We start from the raw sequence: 19,709 nt of genomic DNA, 5'->3' as shown, positions 1-19,709 counted from the left end.
TAAAATTACAACTGTAAAAATTACAAAAACATGCTAAAGCTAAACGACTGCTTAATAATTAGAACTGGGATACATCCTTGGAATCTACCATCTTCCTGTTCCTCAGGTCGTTGGGCTGGTGGAGCAGCATTCCAATTTCCTTCTCACTCTGAGACCGTCACCTTTGCTCGGCCCTTCACTTGCTCTGAACACAGAAAGCAGTTAGCTTCTCTCCGCCCTCCATGAACAGCCGCCGGAGGCAGCCTGCACCTTCTTGTTCCTTTGCAGAGGTGGAAGGGCAGGGAGGGCAACATCCCCACTAATGGTGAACACACGTCCAGAGGAAGAGCACAGGGGCGGACAACCACATGCTATGCTTTCATTTTTCTCAAACGGTATCATTTGTTCCTGGGCCACCTTTTGCCTCTGCCAGGCCAGATACTGGTCATTACTAGGCACTCAAAACATGCTTGCCTAACAATACTTATTAGGCCCTCAGTATAAAGGAAATTAGGCCAGTAATGAGCAAAACTAGGCTGAACAAGAGGAAATGAGGGCAGTCATTGTTCTGCCGTGGGCCATCAACATTCAGGCTCATGCAGCTACCCACACTCTGTCACTGGGAGGAAAGGAAAGAGCCGCTGACAAAAACCTGTGGCTCAAGAGCTTTCTGTGAGCTGTTCACAAGGCTCATCGATGTCATAATGCTAAAGATACACTGTAAGCATTAACATGCCAGATGTGAAAAACGACCTCCATCCTCCGGAGTGGGACAGTCTAGTGTCTGTAGGGTCATCTATGTATCATTTCTCCTTATACTCGAGGACATTATCATGTAATAATCCCAGTGTCAGTCCAGAACGCCAGCCCCACCACACGCACCTCCTCTGCAGGCTGGGCTGTTGTTGCGATTTCTGATGGCTGATCCTTCAAATGAGTATCTACTTCCAGAGAAGAATTGACTCTCTATTAAAACAGACAAGCACACTCATGAATTATGAAAATTTACAACCCATATTAGTACAAATGAATTCTACTCCCAGAATAACTTCTGTGTGGAACTGTTCATCAGTTTTAGCTATATTGGGCTTTCGGTGGAAATTTAAGCACTCTGTCTTCATGAAAATAAATGCCATGTGCTAGTCTTGGCTTTCTTCCCCTTTCCTTCCCTCAATTTTGAAAATGTTATCAGAGTAGCTATGTGTTTTTGTGCAATTACTCAACTTCTCTGTTCCAGTTTCCCCACTGATAAAATAAGGAGGTTGCATGGTTTGGCCTCTATGAACCCTCCCAGTTCTAGACTCCTGAGATTTTCATTGACTCTATAAATGATTTAACATGTCTCAGACCAAGAGATAGAGAAGTTCAGTGCCCTATTCAGAGACCCAGAATGTTGTTCACTCCATTTAAGATTCTAGCGCTCTTCCATGGCTTCATCTGGTCACACAAACAAGAGCGTTCCTATTTACAGGATGGATTTACAGGGTCTGGCCGTAGCATTCAGCTCACTGCTCAGAGGAGGATGGCAAAACCTACTGGTGATGCGCTATACAATTTCATCTCGAAAAAAGCACTAATTTGTGCACAGAAGCTGTCCTAACATTTCCCTCTTCTGGAAAAAATACAGCAAATCATTCCGGGCACTGAGTGAAAGAGCACAAAATTAAGAGTGGAAGCAGTGAGCTGAACACTAACGCCACCAGTAGTTTCATTTGATTAGGAACATAAATTGCAATAGAAACTCACTCCCCAAACGAAAATCTCACCTTTTACAAAAGTGATACTTTCTCTCTCCTCCCCCATCTTGACCCCTCACCCATAAAGGAAGACACATCAGTAGTGTGGGTGCCCAAAAGGGGCCCTGGCAGCACTGTGCCCACACCACGAAGCACAAGAGCAATGCAGCTGCTGGCTGCCAGACAGACACACAGCCCTGCAAAGGGTCAGTGTGACCTCTGGGGCAACACTTTTTATTTGAGAGCTTCCAAAAGGCAAGCATATGGGATGAACTAGATTACCTGGGCCTTGGCCAGGAGAGGCTTCAAACGCTCCAGAACTGCCTTCTCTACCTTGTCTGCTAACTGGGTGGTGGAAACACTATTTAGAAATAAAACTGAAAATTAAAATCAAAAGCAATAAAATATCTTATTGTGCATATTTATTTACCACCCCAAGAGAAGGAAAATCGAATGATTATAAAACCACAGTGCTGTTCTAATTTTCATACAAGATCCCGGGGGATCTTGTTAAACGTAGATTCTGATGTGGCTGGCCTGAGGGAGGCCTGAGAGGAGCTTGTTTCTAACAAGCTCTCAGGTGATGTGATACTGCTGGTCCTGACCCCAACTTTGAGGACAAAGGCTGAGATAACATCTGAAGAAGTACATTAGGCTCTGAGTCCATTTTGAAAGAATAATGGCTGCTTTGAAACGACTAAAGAGGGCACAAGACTCAACAAATGAAACTAATTTTGTTCCCTCCCAAAGCCCACAATAACAGAATCAGACATAAACTCACAATGACAAGACACGGGAAATGGTGCTAGAAACTCGAGGACCAAAGTGGTAAGCAACGTACCAACCTGAGAAGGCTGGATTCTAGGGTTGTAATGGGGAAAGCTGAGGACTCACACAATTTGCACTGCTGACTTAAGAGGCTCAAGACTTGGAGCACCAGGTACCCCGAGGCCTAGGGGTAACCTGGGAGGAGGTGGCTTAACTATAAAAGACAAGAGTCAGATGATGTTTGAGAAGTTAGGGTCGTAGGTCCCTTCCCTCCTTCACACACTGGACCATGGCCTCTCAGCAACTCTGAGGGAAGATGGGTTCGTTGCTCATTCTCGGGAGGGGCCTCCTGACTCCTCAGGGAATGCCAACTGCATTGAGACTGTAGGTGCCCTACTGAAAAGAGGGATGCATGGATGCAAGCTGAATGCCGAGGGGTAAGACTCACAGCCTCCTGACCACCTCAGCTCCAAGGACACACACGTCCTCACTCTCTAGGCAGCAGATCAAAAGACTCATCTCTGGAGAGCGTGGCACACCCCAAAGGAAAGACCTAAAGACCTGCATGATGGTCCTTAACCAACAGTTCACCCAGATGACCCTAGTGTAAAGCTCAAGGTCAATAATCCTTTCATCGGATGGTGCTTAGACTAGCCAGATATCCACAAGGAAAACAATCAATCCTGATAAGCATTTCATCTCACACACAGAAATTAATTAAAAATGGGATCACAGATATGAAAAATAAAACTGAAACTAAAAAGCATTTTAGAAGAAAACACAGAATATCCTTGAAACTTCAGCACTGGTCATGATTACTTAGTTTATAAAAAAGATTTAACTGTAAAATGAAAAAACTGCTAAGCTGATCTTAATCAAAATTTGAAACTTCTCGTATTCAAAAGATCCCATTAAGAAAATATATAGGCAAGCCACAGGACTGGGAGAAAATATTTGCTGCACATATTCTCAAAGAGGCCTCAAATCCAGAACATATTTTTTGAAACTCTTAAAAATCAGTAATTATAAAAACAATAAAAAATGGACAAAAAACTTGAATAAACACATCACAATAAGCACTACCAAGTGTTCATCATTAGACTTCAAGGAAATGCAAAGTAAAATCCCAGCGAGATACCACCACGCTCTCACCAAAATAACTGAAATTTTAAAAATCGGACATTACCACATGTCAGGTGGGATGCAGAAAAACTAGAAGGGAACTCCTATACTAACTAACAATGGAAAACAACCCAGAGGTTAATTCACAAGAGGATGGATAAACAGACTGTGGATGTGTGTATGTGAACAGTCATACTACGGAATACTACTTGGTAACAAAATGGAAAACTACACAAGGCAGCCCACTGTCCCCCTGACCAGGCCTCTTCCAGAGGTCCACTGCACCTCGTTCATCTCCAGATGCCCCAAATGTGGTAAGCCCTACATTTGCCAGGACTCATTCATGATCTATAAACTTTCCGGACGGGCACCTAAAAACTCCCAGGAAGTTTAGGAAGGACCCTGCGCAGCCTGCTTTCCCCGGGAATCCTCATCTAATCCCAGCAGCACTGCCTTTCCAGGTTTGGGCCTGCTTCTCAGCTGCCCGGATGAAATAATATGCCGTTAGGGACACACACAGGGTAACAGATTTATGAATACAAGAAATGAAAAGATGAAGACAGGAATCAGGACAGTGGTGAGCTGTGGGAAGAAAGAAAGAGATGCAACTGAGGAGGGACCCACAGAGAGTTTGAGAGTAGGCGTGCTGACCTATCTCTTGGTTTGGGGGTGGTAGTGGTTCACGACACTCACCCTCTAACAAAAGGGCCACAGCCCTTTTAACCTGGCAGTGGACGCTCTCTCATGACTGGTGATAGAATGCACAGCTGTGTCAATGAGGATTCTGTTCACGTGACTTCAGGGTGACTCATTATGAGAGCAAGACAGATGAGCCAACTGCAGCAGTAACAACTAAGCCCGCTCATGAACTTCTTCGTGCCTGGATTTAGGTGGTGACACTCTTGGGGGCAAATGGGAAAAGCAACCTCACTCAAAACCTTAGGCTGTGCTCAAGCTAACCTGTGAAGCAGAAGTATCCTAGCAGACTGCACATGTACGCCCCACCTGGCCAGGAGACAAGCATCTCCAGCGGAAACACAAACAGACATAACACTGATCTTTCAGATAAAACTCCCCCTAAATTGTAGATATCATTCAAACTGCACACAAAAGAAACACTTCCTAGAAAAAATACTGTGCAAAATACATGCAGGCATGCAGACACTCATTCATTCATTCATTTGGTGAGGTCAGGCCCACACAGTCCAGGATGGTGGTGAAACTGTCCGGACCAATTTAAGAATAGGCAAGCATGCACCATCCTTCAGAAGCTAACACATATCTCAGTTTCTGACAACTATCCCTTTCTTCAGTTTTCAGCTCATTCAATTCCTTTGTTCTTCTGGAAGTTTCAGCATCAAGCTAATGGAGCCTAAAGGATACTATCACAGAGTCACCCCAACTCTCCCCAAACCAGCCAGGACTCCCAGGGGCTCCCGTCTGAGCTCCGTTGTTTGCTTCTTAGGTGACTTCAAATAACTTTAAATAGTCTGACAGACAAGAGACATGAAAAGTGTGACTACACCAAAAAACAATCCCAACAAGTTGTAAAAATAGCTAGATGATATAAAATAGGTCTGCTGTGTTTTTCTCTACCTCAGAAAACAGACAGTTACCTCTGTTTTTGCATTTTGTCCATTTGTTCGGCTTTTAATTCTTCTAATTCCTTCAATCTTTTGGAAGTTTCAGCATCTAGCCAAGCGAGTCTAGCAGAGAATACAAAAGTCAGGCCAATTCTGCCTCAACCTGCAGGTGTCATTACCGCATAAACAGACCAGGAGTCAGGACCCCACAGAGCACCCATCTCGGCTCCATCAAAGACTCAGGAGGTAACTCAGGCTCTGGGCCAGTGGAGCTCTCGGTGTAATGTTCCATGTAAAAAGACATTTACCCGCAAGAGCATTCCTGGTTAGCGTGCAGTGCCACAAAAACCTGGCCACAAATATTCTCGAGAAAACCAGCCTTCGCTGCAATTAGAACTTCTTGCTCAACTGTAAAACAAAGCTGCTGCTCTATCTTCCAGCTCAGACAAAGAAATGGGCTCCCAGGAGAGCCCTCAAGGCAGAGTGAAGTCAAATAAACACAGAAAGGAAAAGCTAACTCAGAACAACCTTATTGTATGTGTTAGGGCTTGATGCTTTCAGCCCAGGATAGTGAACAGTATCAAATTATCTAATGGTCCACTTTCACTCTGGCTTCCCCATAATTGCAAGAACAATTCCAGCCAAATGAATACAGGCAACCTGTTTTCACTGCTCTCCTGTCATGGAATGGCCTCACCTCATCACTCCCTATTTAAAGCCTATTCTTCAAGTCCTAATTGATTTTCCATCTCCCTCCAGGAAGCCCAGATGTCTGCAGAGGTGTCCTGTCCCCCTTCTGAACTCTCTCAGCATTTAACACTTCAGGTCTCAGGGGACATACATCTTTCTATCTTATAGTCAGTAACATGTCCTCCCTGTTGACTATAAATAAGCAGGGGCTGGGAGTCTGTCTTTTTTGCCCACTCCCTTGCCCTCTGCAAAGATCTCCAAAGAGCTCACAACTGTACCAAAACAAGCAACTGGTAGACAACTGAAACGCATATAATTTTTGAATGAATTAGGCAAGGAATAAAAGAGGGGCTCACTGTCTGAGCTGCATAATTTGACAGGAAAGTTTAGTAATTTCCATTTTAAACAGCCAAAGTTATACATGGGCAAGAGGAGAGCTCGCTTTAGAATTCCATTTGAAAGGGGGCTCATTTCAAAGCCTGACAAACGCCAGCACAAACCTCACTGCTTCGTGTTCAATAGCACCTCTCAACCGACTGTCCTCTTGCGTATCTTCCTGCTGGAGAGACTGTTCTTTGGTGGTATCTTTGGGGCTGGATTTCGCCATGAGCCAGGCAGCACTGCAAAACAAGGAAAATTTACACCTCTGTAACCATTCCCTCCACACCCGATGACTCATAAAAGGTGCCAGCTCAGAAAAGACAAGAGTGTCACAGTACTGGTGATCTACGGGGGGGTGGGGGTTGGGGGGTGGGGTGGGGGGCGGCTCTACACTGGAAGCTGAATGTGAAGCAGAGTGAGAGTATTCAGGATTCAGGCTCAGTGTCAAAGAGAAGGTCCTTTTTGCTCCACAGAAGCAATCACTATTTTAAATGAAAAACAATAGTCAATTACAGAATAATGGGTGAAATTCAACAAAACCCTGTTCTAATATACAGATTTGGGTCACAAATTATATTTCACATTACACAGCAACTCTGTGCCTTTTATCAGGTCTAATACAGCACTTTGAACCCAAAAGCCTTCCCCCTTACCTCCCCTATCTACCACATGTACACTCTACAAGACACTGCATTATATATTTGGATTGCAATATAAACTCCAACCAACTTGTTTTCATGAGCTTACCAAGTGAATTCACATCTCTACACTAGTACATACATAAAAACAGAGAATTAAGAGCACAGAAATAAAGCAAAGAACCACATATATTATGAAATCAGAAGACCTGATTTTAGTCTCAGCTCTGCTACATAAGCAAGGCATTAGATTCTCTGGACAGTTTCTTCACCTTTAAAGTGAAAGCTGATGAATAAGCATAACCATCCACTGAGAATCACTCAGCCTTCAGGGGACCCCATCCCACCAAGCTTCTCATCACATCTCCTGCCAGCCTCTTAGAAGTGGGACCCTTCACGTCACCTACCTTCTCACTCGCTCTCCTCCTCATGTGACTGCTTGTGCCTGCCTTCCTGTGACTGTCCTAGCTCCTGGTCCTTTCCACTGTGCTTCTGAGACCACTGTCCATGGTATACAAGCTCCCATTTTTAACCACTTCCCTGAAGACTGTAATTTCTGCCTCACTGGACTCTGTGCCCTGAAGGACAATGCCTTCTCCCCAGCTCTGCAGAAGATTGGGCCCTCATTCTCTACGTGCTGTGAGTAAGGGTGCTGCTGCTGAGGCTAAGGTGCTTCACAACCCCATGGACTGCAGCCTACCAGGCTCCTCTGTCCATGGGATTTTCCAGACGAGGGTACTGGAGTGGGCTGCCATTGCCTTCTCCTGATAAGGGTGACAAGGCAGTAATGTCAGCTCTATCCTAACTGTCCTCCGCGTCAGGACAGCATCTATGAGGTTTGTACGGTTTTATAATTCATGTTGTCATGACTTGGACTAGAAATTATTTTTAAGCGTTCATTCAGCAAAGATTTACTAAATGCCTAGTAAGATTGACTACATCAGGCACTGTACATTCAGATATAAGGCACAGTTCCCGGCCTCAAGTAACCAGGATCTACTGGGTGTACAGGCGAGTGAAGAGCAGCCCTCAAAGTCCACAGGGTCCTGGAGTGATCTGCGGGAGTTACTCTACCCACAGTCAGGTAGGAAAAAGGAACCAATGGGCTTCCAGTCAAAAACATTTCATGTATTACCCATCCAAATAAGCTTTTTTCCTTAAAGGGGACTAAAGCCACTGCTTCACTTGCTCTAAGCAATAGGTCACCTTTGATCTGCGGAGGAAAAGTAAAATCACATACCTGAATGCTTGAATTTTCACATACCATTTAGGAGATGCTGGTGGGGATGTGGGGTTTGGAGGTATCCAAGGAGCCCTACTGTCTTTCACAGGCTGTTGGTTCATTTTTAATCTGGAGGAGACTGTTGTCCTTCGCAACCTGCTTTTGCTGTAAGAGGGGGTTGGTCTACTTTTTTCAGCTTTGTGGAGTCCCTGCAAGAGATAAATATGAATTATAAAGCCAAATGGATAGCAAAGAAACTGGTTTTAACCTCGGGCTTACTGAAGGTTCAAATGTCCCTATGCTGTTCATGTATTCATTCGGCAAAAACTTAAGTGGAAAGCACTGTGGCAGAAATTTGGGGAGGGCACAGATTACACTAAAACCACCCTGACTGTGGGGAGAGGGGTACACGTGTAAAGGAATCCCTGGCTTGGCCATCTTTATGTATATAATATAAATATATTTCTTCCTAACTAAGCAAAAGAGGTTAAACTGTAAAACATTCTTGGTTAAAATACACCTCTCAGTCTTGTGGTATCCTATCTGTAAAATGGCAGGTAATGTCTTCACAAATTTCTAGAAGATTAAAAGAACTAATAGAGGAAGAGTATGATGAAGGCAGGAAGGCATATGCCACCTAAACAGAACAACTACCATAAAATGCTAAGGAGAACAAGGCTGTTTTGGAGAAATATTCCAGGCTGAATTTGTACAAGTTCAACCCTGACTTCCCAACGACCTCCCTTGAGAGTCTGTTTGAAAAGGAATAGACTTGATCTTAATCCATGATTTATGAGCAACAGGTGATTATGTTACAGAAGCCTATGGAGAAGCCATCAAATTGGAGTAACCACGTTAAGCATATTCAGACTAGGAGGTGGTCTGCCAGCCAGTTCTCCACTGGTAGGGCCTGAAGTTAAACTTTAGATAGAAGCTTAAGAATATAATGTACTTTGAAGCCAGCTGACTCCCAAAGCCATGTTAGAAAGTACTCACCCTCAGATACCTTTCAATATCAAATGATATATTATGTATCAATATTTAGCAGGAAATCTTCATCTTAACCCCTCAAATTTCATACTTCCAAATCAGAAGCAGAAAAAAAACTGTATTTTAAAATAGCCTGTCCAATGAAGACCATGGTATCAAATCAGAAAGGCTCTTACTAAACCTGGACAAGAAAGAATGCCCTGTCCTTAGTAACAATACTAAAACTTGTTTTTTGTTTAAAAAAAACAAAAATTGCAAAAACAACCTGGAGCCAAGCTATGTCAACTTAGACAGCTGGGCTCAAGGGCTCTGGCATTCAAACGCCCAAGAACTCAAATCCTGGCTCCACCACTTACCAGCCTCTGTGACCTTGGACAATGTCAGATTAACACAAATGGGCCAAAAGAAAGGAGTGATTCCATACTTGCTGTGGTCTTGCTGGTGCCAGAGTATCTTTCTTCCTGGACGGTGGCACATTCTCAGTCACAAGCTTCTTTCTCCCTGCTTTTATTTTTGCCAGGGCTAATGCCTCTTCTTTGAAGCCTGCATTTTGGTCGAGGATAGACGGAGCATCTTCTTGAAGGATATCCGCCTCTAATCCGTCAAGCTCATTTTCCAGCCTCTGGGTCACTGGAAGCTCTGTGTCGGGTTGATACTTATCTACATGGAGATTTCAGAAGGACAAGCGGAAGGAAATGCTATTCAAATCAAGTGAGAATGATTATCCAGAGGCAGATAAGCTCACAACACCCTCTTAAAAACTTAAGTGTCTTGCTGTCAAGAGTTGCTTCTGATCCTACGATTCCTACTGCAGTTCTATAGCAGGAACCTAAGTATCATGGCTGACTCCTAAATCTTACCTCCCACATGTACTTACTCACCCGGTCCCTCAAATCCTAATTCTATCAGTAAAATACCTCTTGCCCTTTTCTTCCCTCCTGCCACTCCCTAAGGTCAGGCGTGCAGTATCTTGTGACTGTAACAACAGCATCTTCTAACAGACCCCTTCTTTATCTTCAATCACACCTTCTCCTGACTACCATAATTATGTTTTTAATGTAAATATTTAAGTATCACTTCTCAAAACCTTCAATGGCTCCAAATTTGATACAGAATAAAGTCTGAACTCCATACATGACATACAACCTGCAATGGGAAAAAAAGTAAAACTGTATTTGAAGATGAGATATTCTGTAGATAGAAACAATCCAAAGAGAATCTACAGATAGGCAATTACAACTAAGAATAGAGTTCAGCAATGTTTCTGGATAGAAGAAGAAAATAAACAAAATTCAGTATCATTTGCACATACCAAAATAACTAATGAGAGAAAATATAAGAGAAAAGGTAGCCCATTAACAATAACAACTAAACTCTAAGGCACTAAGGAAGAAATCTTAGGAAACACGTATAAGACTTTTTACCAAACAAAAAAGTTCAAAGGTATTTTTGAAGGACAAGAAAGAAAGTCTGGATCAATTCTTTTCATGAATGAAAAAAATACTGTAAAGCGTCAGTTCTCCCCATGTTGCTGCTGCTGCTGCTAAGCTGCGTCAGTCATGTCCAACTCTGTGCGACCCCATAGACGGCAGCCCATCAGGAGTTCTTCAGGCAAGAACACTGGAGTGGGTTGCCATTTCCATCTCCAATGCATGAAAGTGAAAAGTGAAAGTGAAGTCGCTCAGTCGTATCCAACTCTTTGCGACCCCATGGACTGCAGCCTACCAGGCTCCTCCGTCCATGGGATTTCCCAGGTAAGAGTACTGGAGTGGGGTGCCATTGCCTTCTCCGAATTCTCCCCATAGTGAGCCTCAATTTCGAATGCAAGTTCAATTAAAATCTCCACAGATTTCTTTTCTGTGGATATAAAATTTTAATGCTAAAATTTTTACGAGGTGTAAAATCCCAAGACAGCCCAAATAATCCTGAAGAACAACAAAGTGAGGAGTAGGGCAGGGGTGGGAGTCTTATCTCCCCAGAGACAGTGTTTGTGATAAAGCTGTAACCATTAAGGCAGTGTGGGAGTGATACAGGAACAGGCAGAAACCAATGAAGCAGGACGGGTATGACAAAGGCAGTATGACGAATCAGTGAGTATGAACTGGATCACTCAATAAATAATGCTGAAATTACTAGTATCCATAGGTAACTAAAGAAAAGTCCAAGTGTTCAGTGTGAGAATCCTCGCGCTCACACTGAACACTTACATTCTAAATGTAAAGAAGACCTAAACGCAAAAGGAAAACTTTAAAGCTTTTAGAAGAAAATATGAGAATATGATTATGACATCAGGGCAGAAAATGCTTTCTTAAAGCTAAATATAATGTTAACATATGTAAACTTAATTACACTAAACTGCATCTTGCTTTTGACAAAGACACCAAAAAAGTCACAGACAAGCCAGAGTGTGAAAGTAGATTTCTGTAAGGTATATAATTAATATAGGCTTAATATCCAGAATATATAGAGAACAACTATGAATCTATAAGAAAACAAACAATGCAATAGGGAAACAGGCAAAGGACAGAAAATGGCAGAGAGAAAACCTAAATTGTCAATAAAAACATGAAAAGCAGAAAAACTGAAATTAAAGCAATGAGGTACTGTTTCAAATTCATCAGATTGGGAGGAAAATGTTTAATGTGACAATACCAAGTATAAACAAAGATGCAGAAAAACAAGTACTCTCACAGCTATCAGTGCAGGAGTGAACTGGCACAGCTACCAGAAGATTCGCCCACACTGTCGCCCAGAAGTTTCACTCCTAGGAACATACTCAGCCTTGAGGGACCCTCAAGCGTACACAGGAAGACATGAGCACAGTCACTTCATCAACGTTTATAATGGCAAAAAATCAGACACAACCCAAAGGTCCATCAGTTTTACTACATTTAGACTACTTTTAACAGCAGTGAGCGAAAGGCCAGATCCCCCTTGCATCACTTTTTTAATCTGGTGCTTTTCAAGGCCATGGAGGTTACACAGTAAGGATACATAAACTGAAAGGAAAGAATGCTTAGACAAACCCTAGTCTAAAATTTAATCATTAACCCTCAGGTTTACATACAGCAAGGCAACTCTGACCTCTAGGTCCCGATGCCTTTCCAGTAACGATCTGTATAAACCAACCGCAAATGTAGCACAAGCTCCAGGGGCAGCTGAGTTTGAGGACATTGCTGGTGGTGGGGAGGGGCTGTCCTTACGTCTGATGAGTTGTACTAATGCAATCCACCACTTCAAGAACATTCCAGCAGCTGCTAAAGAAATGCATCAGTTACAGAAATCACAAGACCAAATCAGGCTCACACATTTATTTCAAATGAAAATGGCAAAGATGTGATTTCCCAACTAACTGGCTCCCTATGACTTTTAGGGGCAGGAGGTCAGAATGGAGGAATTAGGTAGAGTGACATCTAAAACAGAAACAGACACCAAAACCTTCTGAAATCCGGTTCATAAAGACAAGAAAAAACAAACAAATAAATAAAAACAAGAGGACCACCACAACCATCGCCATAAGCAACTGTACCAAATTTGCCAAGTGGCTAAGCATAATCACACCTCAATTTGTAATGATGATAACAATGATTTATCATCATCTCTTACATTTGTACATTTCTTCCGTTTTGAACATCCTTCACATTCACATTTGAGGCTCAACGTGACACAGAGCAGGTGGGGCAATGATTAACTTTTCAAATGAGGAAATGGCAGTCGAGTGTTTTACTCAAGGTCAAGGACAGCAAGCAGCAGAGTCACATCTTCTGACTCCCAGTCCAGGGTGAGGCCCATTCATTCTGCCCTATCAGGAACTGCAGCGCTGTTCCAGACAACTGAAGCTTACATACTTCTGGATGAAATACCTAATTTGCTACTTTAAACAACTCAGTCAGTCACATAGGATAAGGACCACCAGCATACCTGAGAGAGATTGAAGGTTTGATTCCAGACCACCACAATAAAGCAAATATCATGATAAAGTGAGTCACACAAGTGTTTTGGTTTCCCAGTGCATACAAAAGTTATGCTTATATAATATGTAGTCTAGTAAGTGTGCAATAGTGCTATGTCTTGAAAAAATGTACACACCTTAATTAAAAAATACTTTATCACTAAAAAATGCTAACCATCACCTGACAACACAGGGTTGCCGCAAACCTTCAACTTGTAAAAACCACAGTATCTGCAAAGTGCAATAAAGTGAAGCACAATAATGTAAAGCATGTCTGTATTATCCGCATTCACAAATAGAAAAGTGAAGGTTCAGAGAGATGAAATCATCCACCCAGGACCACAAGCGGGCAGAGCTGGGACTAGCTGCTGCTGCTGCTGCTAAGTCGCTTCAGTCGTGTCCGACTCTGTGCGACCCCATAGACGGCAGCCCACCAGGCTCCCCCGTCCCTGGGATTCTCCAGGCAAGAACAGTGGAGTGGGTTGCCATTGCCTTCTCCAATGCATGAAAGTGAAAAGTGAAAGTGAAGTCGCTCAGTCGTGTCCAACTCTTCACGACCCCATGGACTGCGGCCTACCAGGCTCCTCCGTCCGTGGGATTTTCCAGGCAAGAGTACTGGAGTGGGGTGCCATCGCCCTCTCCGAGCTGGGACTAGAGGGAGGTCTTTTTGGTCCCCGTTTTCCTCACAGTGGTCTGTCTTCCTGCTTTCCCTCACCGGTACCTGTGGTGAGTTTTAAATGAACAGGCTTCCCAACTTTTCTCTCTGAAGCTCGTCCCCACCTGTTAGTGCACTACACAGTGACAGGTCCCTCTCATCTTTTAACTCATTTGGGAAACACTTCTCTGTGGGCAGGCCTGGAAAGGTCTCTACATTTCCTCCAGAGCATCGTAAACGAGCCCCTAACACCCAGAACTGAAGTTACCATGATCTGTTGCTCAAAGGCCTTTCCTTGCACTACTACACCCTCCTCACAGCTGGTTATGCAAGCGCCTAATTACTGCCGGGCCCTGGGCTCCCACAGAGGGTACATCATCCAATAAGCATCACACTCATACTGAGCGGAAGGCGGCCCCTGGGTAGAAGGGAGGTGGCAGCATTGGTTCTACCTGCCTACCAATGCAGGGAACAGAATGCCACGGCACAGCAAGTAAATATCTAACAGTGACTAAGGACGTTAGGTTTTGTTACATTCGTGATACAGGCAGGGCAGGACACGATGGAGGTGCCCAATAATTAGTGACAAATTGAGAAGCTGAACTGATTTATAACTTCAGATCAGTAGAAGAAACAAAATGAAACAAGAACTCGATTAACACAGTAAATTACAACAAAGAAAAAGAAGTGGCAGATCAAAAATAAAAAGGGAGAAAGCAGTCCAAATGTGCCGTTAATCTCAGCAAATGTCAGTAGGTTAAATATAGAACTCTACAACAGGGTTAGAAACACTGACAATGAAGTATTTACAACAGGCATTCTCAAAACAGCAAAGACGGACCGTACATACAGGGATGTGAAATGTTATTCTTGGTAAATGCCAAATGAGTTGGGTAGATGAAACAATATTTGTATCAAACAAAACAGAACCCAAAGTGAATAACATTAGCAAAACAAATATTTAATAATAATATATAAACTCCACCAAAAAAGATTTATCAGTAAGGAACGCTTATGCATCTAACAGCACGACTTCAAAATGCACTAAACAAAAATGAATACAAATACAATGAGAAATTTTAAAAGTCTTCAAGTCTTTAACATACCTTTATATCAGTAGTCTAGAGATCAAGTAAATAAAACCAGAAAACTATAGAAAAAAAATAATAAGAGAAATAAAGATTGGGAAGGAGGACATAAACCAATGGTTATATTCATAGATGACATGACTGTATACATTGAAAAACACAAATAATCTGCAGATAAATTTACAGAAATAAATTAGCAAGGTTGCTAGATACAAGATCAACACATAAAATCAACTGTGTGTATACCCATAATATACTCTAGAAATTAAATTTTTAAAAAGACATCCTTCACAAGAGCGCTGGAAATAGCAATACCAAAGAATAATTATAACTAAAGACGAACACACACACACACATTGTAAGTTACTAAGAGTATTTAAAGACAACTTAAATGAATAGAGGGACATATATCCTGCCTGTGGACTGGGAAATATAATTCTGTAAAGATACCAATTCCCCACCAAAATTTCAATAGGTTGTTTGTTGGGAGTGTTGAGAGAGAGAGGGCAGCGCCGCAACAAATTCTGATCCTAAAATTTCTAAGGAAATACTGAGGGTCACTGCTGACAAAAGCTGACCTAGAGTAATTAAGATAGTATACACTAGCCTAAGAACCTACGATCAGATCAGTGGAAGAGAACAGAGGACCCAGGAAGTGACCCCGACACATGTGGACCCTTAACTTATAACAAACGTGACATCGCCACTGTGGGAAAAAGGACAATATTTTCAACGAAGAGTGCTACCTCAAGTAGATATCCACCTGGAAGAAAATGAACCTTTTCTAGAAAATAATATACGGCAAAGGGAAAAGCTTTTTTTTTCTATTAAGTAATTCTTTATTTTTTTCCCCTGACCAGGGCATTATTGTTGTTCACTCGCTAAACCATGTCTGACTCTTTGTGACCCCATGGATTGTAGCCTGCCAGGCTCCTCTGTCCACGGGATTTCCTAGGCAAGAATACTGGAGTGGGCTGCTATTTCCTTTTCCAGGAAAAGCCTCTTAAACAAGACCCCAAAACAATCTTGAAAAAAAAAAAACCTATATAGGAAAAGATTGCTACGTTGGAATTCAGTGAAATTAAGAATTCTGTCCATCAAAAGACACTACAGCAACATTTAAAAGCAAGCCACATCTTATTTCCAAAAGAATATTTACAACACAGGTAATTGGGAAAGGGCCCATATGCAGCATACTCCTACAAAGAACTCAACAAATCAATAAAGAAAAGTGAAAGGAAAAAAGGAACAGAAAATAAGAGAGACGGGGAGGCAGAGGGAGGACTAGGAAAGAGACCCGAACTGGCACTTCACAAAAGACATGTAGATGGCCAATAAATGTACGAAATAGTACTCATCATAAATCATCCAGAAAATGTACACTAAGACCACAATGACAGCCTTACACACCAACCAGGTGGCTAGAATTTCTAAAACTAATAACAAGTGCTAACAAGGATGTACAGCAACCATTCTCACAGGCAACTGGTTGGAATATAAAAGATAAAACTACTTTGAAAAAAATCCGTTGAACAATACATACCCTGATGACCTAACAATAATACTGCTGGGAATAAACCCAACAGAAATACACACACACGTACCAAGAGACATATATAAAAACAATCACAGTAGTTCTCCTTATAACCACTCCAAACTGGAAAAAACCCAATGACTGTACAGTCCACTTCAATTTATAAAAGGAAAACTGCTGTTGCTTAGTTGCTCTGCTGTGTTCAACTCTTGGCAAACCTTTGGGATTTTTCAGGCAAGAATACTGGGGTGGGTTGCCATTTCCTCCTCTAGGGGATCTTCCCAAACCAAGGATCAAACCCCATCTCCTGTGTCTCCTGCATTGCAGGCAGGCTCTTTACCCAATGAGCCATCATATATTCTACTTCAACTAAAATAAGGGAAACCAGCTGATATAATGGCACATTAAAATTTTCAACATTAAAATTTTAAAACTACTCTAAAGTCCTATCAGTATAGATGTGTCAGTTTAACTATGAAGAAACAAAGAGGACAAGAAAATCTCTCAGCAAAACAGGAACAGAAGAAAATTTCCTTAACTTCATATGCAGATTTGCCAAAACTCAAGAGTCAGCATCATGTGTCAAAATGCATTGCCTTTATACTGGGAAAGGGGGGCGGGGCTGCAAAAGTTAAGCACCTTAAAAGAAAATATTTATGATGTATGTAAAACAGAAAAGGATGAAGATCCAAAATACATAAAGAACTTCTGAAGCAAAGACAGGACCCAGTAGGGAGATGGCAAAGGATATGAACAGACAAATCACAGAAGAGGAAGAAATAAACAAGGCCAAGGAATATGTGAAAGAAAAATCTTCCTCACCAGGAATCAGGGAAATATAAAACAATAAGATATTCAATAACATTTTCCACCAAGAGGCTGGACATTTTTTATATTTCATTACATACGGTACTTGGTAAGGATATGGGGAAATATATACTGATGGTCAGTGCTAGTTCAAAACATAACTGTACACCCATTTTCAAGAGCAAGTTGGCAGTGTCTGTTTTAAATGAGCAAACCATTTAAGCTTATAATTCTACTTACCAGAATAACAAGAATTTATTTTTTACCTATGTAAAAAAAATCCATTCATATCAACCAAGTATGTGTTTGTGTGTATATGTATACATAGCTATCATTAAAATGTAAATAAACAAACTCAGAAGAGAAAGTTGGCTTTAACTGCCAGCTCTGTAGGAATTTACTTTGGTTAGCCCAGATGCAGGAAAAGGGCATCTTACGTTCTTCCCTCTGCCTCCTCTATGGAAATACTCCAGCCTCCAGCCTAAAGCGGCATCTTGGTTGCTGTTCACTTATCTTAGTTCCAGGGCACTTATTGTTGACCAGGCTGAGAAATCCTGACTTCTCCCTCAATGTGGCAACTGTTACAGCCCAGACAATGTCAAGGAATAAAGTATCTTGCAGTAAACACTTTAGGACACATACCAGCGAGGAGCTTCTTTGCCACTGAAGGTCGTCTTGTTTCCTGTGGAAATATCTCCTTTGCTACAAAGGGCTTCCTCTCACTCTTTGGGGATGTGTCTCGCCATCTCTCTAAAGCCCTTTGGCTACCAATGGGAAATCTGCTCCGAATTTCACCAAAACATTTCTTTGCCTTTTTTGGAGACAGTTTCTTTTCCAGGAGAGATTCCAAAGCCTGCCATGAAACAGTCAATCATTCTCTTAGTTTGTCTCACAGAAGTCTGACTGTTGATCACAAAGCGGAAAATGGGGACCCTGGAAAAATGTGTTGTTAAATGGCCATCTGCAGTTGTTACTGAACCATCACTTACTTTTAAAACTTGGTTATTTAGGACATCCAGTTAATAAAAGGAATTTTGCATGTTCTTTTACATGTTTAGCTCGTGAAAACCAACGATCAAAAAGTAAAAAATATCACTACTATTAAAGGTATTCAAATTCTAAAATTAAGGATCCCCATTTAAAAACTAACCACAGTCTTCAGAATATAATCCAATATAATTTACTTCATTAATTTTCAATGAAAACCTCATAAACTTAGATAATCTTTTAAGTGGGCACACAAACTATAACACACATCTTCATAAACTAAAGGAAACAGCATGTTAATGGCTCTGATCACTCATCCACCACAGTGCAGGAGATCTGTCCCCGCCAGCCCCCTTTCCTGAGAGAGGCATGTGCTCTAACAAGCACCCACTCACTCATCACCAGGCAGCAAGGGCCCAGTCTCCCATGGTCAGTACATGTTAATGAAAACGGAACACAGCCAGGGACATTTAGTTCAGATGACAGTCAGGAATAAGAACATAAACTGTGGGATAGTGTAGTACACATCAATAAGAATAAATTTCTTGTGCTACTGAATATTTTCAAATGTAGGGGAGATAAAGGGTATGTTTAAGAAACATTATGTTAAGGTACTCTTGCCCAAACTTTGGGATAGACACTATATCTCTTGAGATCCTTTCTAGAATGATCAAGCTATGTTCTTCAAATAAAATTGCATTCCTGGGAGGTGGGAGGGGGGTTCAGGATTGGGAACTCATGTACACCCATGGCAGATTCATGTCAATGTATGGCAAAGCCAATACAGTATTGTAAAGCAAAATAAAGTAAAAATAAACATTTAAAAAAAAATCAGGAAACAGGAAAAAAAAAATTGCATTCCTGATGGTGATTCCCTATATATAAATGTAAGCAATGTAAATCACAAATATATTTGCTGGATAATGATCAAGGTAGAAAGGGTCTTAAAGATCACCAAGGGGTAGCTAATGGTAGAAATGGTCTGTCACTTGGTCTAGAATTCTTCCCACTACAGCATGCCTTCCTATAGCTAAGTTTACCATTATATATCTCACACCAATATAAAGGCTTCTTTTTCTTTAATCTGTGGGTAAAAATGTGTGGTACAGTGGAAATGACAATAGCATGGGAGTTCGAAGACAGGTGTTTGATTCCCAGCCTTCAAGGGAAGTGTCTGTGTCATGTCCCTGAGCTTTGCTTTTTTTCATATGTAAAATAGTAATAAAACCAACTGCAAATCACAGCAATACAGTAAGGATGAATGGCAGCATTCTCTAAACTTCAGAGAACTATCAAGATTTAAGGACAGACTGTTTTTGCTGTCTTCATCACCAATAAGAACTAAGAACACTATCCATTCCTGACTAGTACACACCAGTTGGGATCTCCAGAAGTCTCTAGCCATAGCACAAGAGTTTAGGCTTGCTTCCATATATTTTTGTGCTTCTTTTCAAAAATCTATCTAGATTGCACACTGATATGCTAACCTAACTACTCAACAGTTTTACTGTTTTCCTTTTATATGCTAATACATTCTTTATTAAACGGCATGGTCATGGAATGGAATATTCTGCTTA

At 41.7% G+C, this 19,709-nt stretch overlaps 1 protein-coding gene across 1 annotated transcript in view; it reads right to left on the bottom strand.

The window, feature by feature from the left end:
* Positions 1 to 19,709, bottom strand: part of KIAA0753 (KIAA0753 ortholog) — a 56,742-nt gene that overhangs the window by 23,753 nt on the left and 13,280 nt on the right. The window contains exons 6-12 of the mRNA XM_052657975.1: positions 17,788 to 17,998; positions 9,534 to 9,769; positions 8,162 to 8,328; positions 6,379 to 6,498; positions 5,222 to 5,311; positions 1,998 to 2,076; positions 862 to 945 (exon numbers count right to left, since the gene is read on the bottom strand). Of these exons, the coding sequence (XP_052513935.1) occupies positions 862 to 945; positions 1,998 to 2,076; positions 5,222 to 5,311; positions 6,379 to 6,498; positions 8,162 to 8,328; positions 9,534 to 9,769; positions 17,788 to 17,998 (987 nt within the window). The remainder of the gene's footprint in view (positions 1 to 861; positions 946 to 1,997; positions 2,077 to 5,221; positions 5,312 to 6,378; positions 6,499 to 8,161; positions 8,329 to 9,533; positions 9,770 to 17,787; positions 17,999 to 19,709) is intronic.

This window comes from Budorcas taxicolor, chromosome 19 (assembly GCF_023091745.1).
Source record: "Budorcas taxicolor isolate Tak-1 chromosome 19, Takin1.1, whole genome shotgun sequence".
Classification (NCBI taxonomy): Eukaryota; Metazoa; Chordata; class Mammalia; order Artiodactyla; family Bovidae; genus Budorcas; species Budorcas taxicolor.
The sequence above is the reverse complement of the archived record's forward strand: the minus strand, read 5'-3'. Positions and strand labels throughout refer to the sequence as shown.